The sequence below is a fragment of the Corylus avellana genome, chromosome ca3 (genome assembly GCF_901000735.1).
Source record: "Corylus avellana chromosome ca3, CavTom2PMs-1.0".
Classification (NCBI taxonomy): Eukaryota; Viridiplantae; Streptophyta; class Magnoliopsida; order Fagales; family Betulaceae; genus Corylus; species Corylus avellana.
Window position 1 is genome coordinate 16,512,836 of NC_081543.1, and position 5,610 is coordinate 16,518,445.

Genomic DNA, 5,610 nt, shown 5'->3' on the forward strand with positions numbered 1-5,610 from the left:
ATTGTAATAGCACTCTTCAAATCTCACTTAATCTTGCTTAGGTTAGAAAGCTACATTTGGTTTTGGTAATCTGGCTTTTTGGTTTTGTTGTATCTTTCACGAATATAATAATATATGTTTGTCAATTTCTGGTTTTGTTATATATTAATACTTATAAGTAACTTGTCAGTTTTGACACGTAACGTGTCAGTACTAATAGTTTAGTAACGTGTTAATATTGACTCGTTACTAAACTCGATTTAGCAACACTCAAATTCTTAACACACCAGACACGTTACTAAATACACGTTACTAACATTTAGTAACGTATTAATCCTATTGACACGTTACTAAACTATTGTAACTAAAAAACCAATTTTTTGTAGTGATATTTAGGATGTTCACAACTGCATGAGACCTTTTCAATGGGTGATTCACTGAGATTTTGTTTGTTAAATTGTATTTGGTTATTCATGAATCCTTATTAGGATTTTATTTATCCAAACTTCAAGTTTATTACAATGGAATAAATATAATTGATATTTGAAGATTCAGATTTATACCCAAAGTGAAACAACTCAGAAAAACCTCAATTTTAACGTTAATCTCTCTGAGAGACCCATGTACATGTTCATGTTTTAGTTATAAGAAATTTCTTAAGTCAGCATTTTGGCTAAGGTTTTCAAGTTAAGACTAGTCAATGGAGAAGTCGATCGTGGGAGTTATGTACTGGCTCTCCGATTTGCTAACATGAAAATTAATGTAAAAGTTAATATATGACAAAAGATAAAATTAATTAAAATTTCAATTATTGCAGAAGCATTTGGTAAAAGATTATAGCATAAACAACATAATTATTGAAAGTTCTTTCTTGTGCAATTGCACAATTTGGTTTGTAGTAGTAGTACAAAGGCCTTTGTAATAAAGAGCAATGTTACTTTCTCATTCAAAATATAAGTCACTATCTTTAACAGGCAAAAACGATTAGAAAGGTGAAAAAAAGTGATAAAAGAAAAAAGAAAAGAAAGGGTAACTTTACTGAAGACCCTTGAACTTCTACTCGATTTGACAAATTCTCTTAAACTTCAAAATCTCTCAATTTAGTTCCCTGAACTTTCAATTGCTCTCAATTTGAACCCCTCTGTCAAATTTAGCTGTTAGAAATATCAAAAAAGACTAAAATATCTCTGATTTTCGTTTTTTTTTTAAAAAAAAAAATAAAAAAAAGTTTTGGAATTAAGAGTAAAGTTGAAATTTTATAAAAAAGTTAGGAGTATAAACGTCATTTAACGTTTAAAATCTGACGGAGGGGTTCAAATTGATTGCAATTGAAAGTTCTTGAAACTAAATTGAGAGATTTTAAAGTTTAAGGAGAATTTGTCAAATCGGGTAGAAGTTTAGGGCTCTTCAGTGAAGTTACCAAAAAAGAAAAAACGTAAGACTCGACAAATTATGTGGAATCGAAATTTCAATAATTCAATTTTCATTTCTTAGAAATAACAATCAAGAACACTCCTAAAACTATATAAACCTACTTAAATAGATTAATACCACGCTCTTGGTGAGGAACTTTTTTTCCTCATCTCTTAGAAAAAAAATGAACACAACTTGCTTGCACATAATTTTTTATTTATTTTTTGTTATGAACACTCTTCCATACACTTGTCTTCCCTTTTTGTATGCTAATAATCTTAAAAATGTCCTCGATCGTATAGGTGTCTTGGCCCAAAAGTGAGGGAGGAGTTTCTCTCTATTGATCACTTGCTTCTTTATGGTCTTATTCTTCTTCATCATTATCACAAGAAATAGAAACCAATTTGGTGATGCAATTCTTTCTATATATAGATAGTCTGTATTGTAATTGGGACTAGCTTTAGGTAGCCGCATCTTTCTTCAGAGATAATCTAATGGGCAAACCGTTCTGGGGAAGAGCAAAGGGGCCATACTGAATCCCGTTCTGTCTACCCACCAAAGACCAGCTGCATAATGTAATGTAACAGACAAAACCCATGTCAGCAGGCATCCTCAGACGTCCTATTTTTAGTCGTTGGCCTTTTATAAGCCATAACCACTAGTGGCAAAAGGTTAAAAGGTTTGCTGATTCTGTTATTGCTGATTGCCTACCTGTACTTTGTGGTCAGATGATGGAGAAGGACTAACATTTCCAGTTTGGCTAACTCGTTCCCAGGACATGAGTGGGTCCCGTTGCCAAATGGCATAAATGTATTGGGTTTTGGAGTAACCTGGTGATATCATTCAAAAACAACTATGGGGGGTAAAAATACTTTCTTGTGAAAAAAAAGAAAGAATTATCATGAGTAAATTAAAATACAATATGTTGATTTAAAAATTTACCTCAAATCTCGAGGGGTCAAACTTCTCAGGCTTTGGGAAGATCTCTGGGTTGTGGTGAATATTTCTGAAAAGTGGCAAAACTTTCCACCCTTTGGGTATAAGATACCCTGAAGAAGGATTTCCAAACAAAAATTAGAATAAAAAGTAGGAAGAATATAAAATAGAACTACCTTTACAGTCAAAATTTGCAGTAATTAACTGACCTTCGTATTCAACATCTTCTACCGCCTCTCTGAAAGTAAAAGATAAAATTGAAGCAACTCTAAGTGTCTCCTGAATCACCCTTGAAGTGATTGTCATCTTTACGGTGTCTGCCCAAGTGAGAGTTTTCTCCTCACCATTATCTTCTTTCTTCCTTATAACTTCCTCTTGCTCTTCCTGTAAATTCACAAGCAAGAAAAAAAATCTTAAAAGTAAATTTATCTTGCCTTTTTCCTTTGAAAAATTATTGATTTACTTTATGGAAAAAGACGGTTGAGAAAGATCAGCAATTTTCTTACGGTGACTGCCTGAAGAACAGAGGGGTTCTCGCCTAGGTACTTGAGGATCCATGTGAGCACGCTGGCGGTGGTATCACGAGCAGCGAATATGACTCCGATAATGTTGTCGGCAATTTGGTCGTCAGTGAGGCCTTCTTTGTCGGCCATTAAAGATCCGAGTAAGTCATTGTGATCGTGTTTCATCTGCCTCCTGGCTGAGAGGATTTTTGCCAAGATTTGAGCAAGCTCCTTCCTTGCTTTCATGGATTTGTTGAAGAGTGTCCCTGGAAGTTTAATGGGCATTGAATTGTACCCCGTCTCAAGAATGTAGTAGCACCGCTTTAGATCCTCACTGTACAGAACTTCATCCTTCCCAAATACGGAAAGCAGGGCAACATTGAACGTAAACTGTGCAAAGCAAGAACATATATCTTAGATTAAGAGACATAGTGGAGAAAAGCAGAGTCCCCTGTTTCGTTCTGTTTTTTATTTTATTATTATTATTATTATTTTACTATAGCAATTAGCAAACGTGGGAATTAAAGGTGAGGTGAACTCACTATCTTCATTTCTTGGAAAGTATTGATCAACCGGCCTTCCCATGATCGGAGAGAATCTTTGGCAATGGATTCGATGCTGGGGACGCTGTTTTTGATAGCTTCGGGCAGGAAGGCTCGGAGAACAAGCTTTCTAAGTTTGGTATGGTAGTCTCCTTGGTGAAAGAAGATGGCTTGTTTGCCCAACAATCTCTCCTTGCTTTTAGGAAATGTGGGCTTGAAGAGATGAGCTCTCGTCACCAGCACGAATTTCGCGGCTTCTGGGCTCGAAATCATCACGCAAGGACACCCCAATACGTGGGTTTTGAAGATCGATCCATACCTATATAATCAAAATGAAAAATTTGCCATTAACAAAACAAGTAGCTAGAAATTTGATAAAAGTGGAAAGAAGAAAACCCGGTATTCTATGAACCTCTTTTGCTTTTCAGCAAAGAAGACATTTGGGTTTTGAGAGTAGAGCTGAATGGTCTCGCCCATGTAAGGCCATCCCAAGGAGCCCGGCGGGAGGGGCAGTTTCTGGCGACCGGAATTGAAGAACTTGATGAGGGAATGGAAGAGAAAGACAAAGAAAATGGAAGATAAAAAGCAGAACTTGAAGAGGGAGGCGAATTCCATTTTCTTTACGTGAGTGATCGATGAGGAGGGATGAAGAAGTGAAGATGGAGGTGAATATATATATAGTGATTTTGGGGGAAGGAAAGAAATGAAGTAATCCCTTACGATTTTAAAGAAATAATAGATTTTAAAATTATGTAATTTAGATTATTTTTAGGCACCGAAATGTTTGAAAAATACTACCTATTAAAGATATGGTATATTGTAGTTGAAAATTGAATAGATTTTTATCATGTTCTTGCTGTCTAGTTGTTAAAATATTTTGAGCAAACAATTGTCTTTTAATTTTATGAAGAAGAAGCGTCTCTATAAAAGTGAAGAATAATTAATAGATAGCATTTTTTTTTAAGCATTTTAATGATTAAAAAAATTGTAGGATATCATCATCAGAATCTGCCTCCAAATCATTCCTTCATGTTTTTTTTGTCTTGTTACTACTTGGTTAGAGAGAAAGAGAGAGAGGGCACGTGTCGCATGGGGATGGAGAAAGAGCGTGCGAGAATAGGTCGACTGTGTGAGTGTTGAGTGTGAGTAGTGTGATTGGCGAAAGTGATCACGAAAAGAAGTGTGTTTTTGTTACAACAAATAACCAAAAAGCAAATGGGAAAAGCTCCCCGAGAAGGACAAAAGGACGAGTTTTGTTTGTGTTTTTGCTCTTCCCTGACCATTTGGATCAAGTAGTTTTATCTAGCTAGTTTTAACCACTAGCTAGTTTTATCTTCTTCTTACCTCATATTTTAACCACTAGCTAGTTTTATCTTCTTCTTACCTCATATTTAAAAGGCATGCACTCATCCGTTCAACATTTTGATGGAAGTTATACCCATTTTTTGTGTGACGAGAAAAAATAAAATAATGTGCCTTCTTGATAGCATCACACTTATATCACATGAGTCGTGATTCACACAACGCCAGACAATTTTTTTATATTTTTTATATTTGTATTTTTTATTTATAATATTTTAATATTAAAAAAAAAAAAATTGCATGGTGTGCATGAACTGTTCATACACACCCGCGTTGTGTTTATTATTACCGATATCACATTTGCCGCGCCTCGTAATTATCACTTTTTTTTTTTTTTTTTTTTTTTTTTTTTTTTAGTGTCATTTTTTTTTTTTTTGCCTTTTCAATATTTGTATAGGTTGATAAGTATTGTGTTGATTACACCATGTATTTAAATATTGATTCACTTAATTAAGATTACACCAATAAATTTCCAATAAGAGATTGTGTAGATAAGCATTTTCAAAATTATATTAATTAATAAACCGAAAATTTACTTATTTTGTATTGCATTTTATTAGAGGATTTTTCAACGTAACTGTCCATATTTCCCGCTTTCTGATCTGCGTGCTTTGTTTGTCATGTTCTCCTGTTGTCTTCTATAAGCATACGATTAATGTAGGCCTTGTGCATGCATTTAATTGGAAGCAATATAACATGACATGTGGCACTTGACAATATGGCATTTGCCATCTGGTGAATATTAATAATTGTCAAACTCAATATATATATATATATATATATATATATATATATATTAGTAAAAGGTTTGAAAGATTTAATAATGGGTTTGACTATCATATGTTAATTAGTGTAATAATGTGTTAATTTTAAGG

General features: G+C 33.9%; 1 protein-coding gene across 1 annotated transcript; it reads right to left on the reverse strand.

Moving 5' to 3' along the window:
- Positions 1-1,546: 1,546 nt before the first annotated feature.
- On the reverse strand, positions 1,547-4,000 carry LOC132175588 (abscisic acid 8'-hydroxylase CYP707A2-like). The gene is made up of 7 exons (XM_059587567.1): positions 3,786-4,000; positions 3,374-3,692; positions 2,835-3,221; positions 2,538-2,712; positions 2,335-2,441; positions 2,104-2,222; positions 1,547-1,958 (listed from the first exon to the last, which is right to left on the reverse strand). The coding sequence occupies exons 1-7, from the start codon at positions 3,986-3,988 to the stop codon at positions 1,853-1,855; spliced, it is 1,416 nt and encodes a 471-aa protein (XP_059443550.1). The 5' UTR covers positions 3,989-4,000; the 3' UTR covers positions 1,547-1,852.
- Between the last annotated feature and the right edge of the window lie 1,610 nt (positions 4,001-5,610).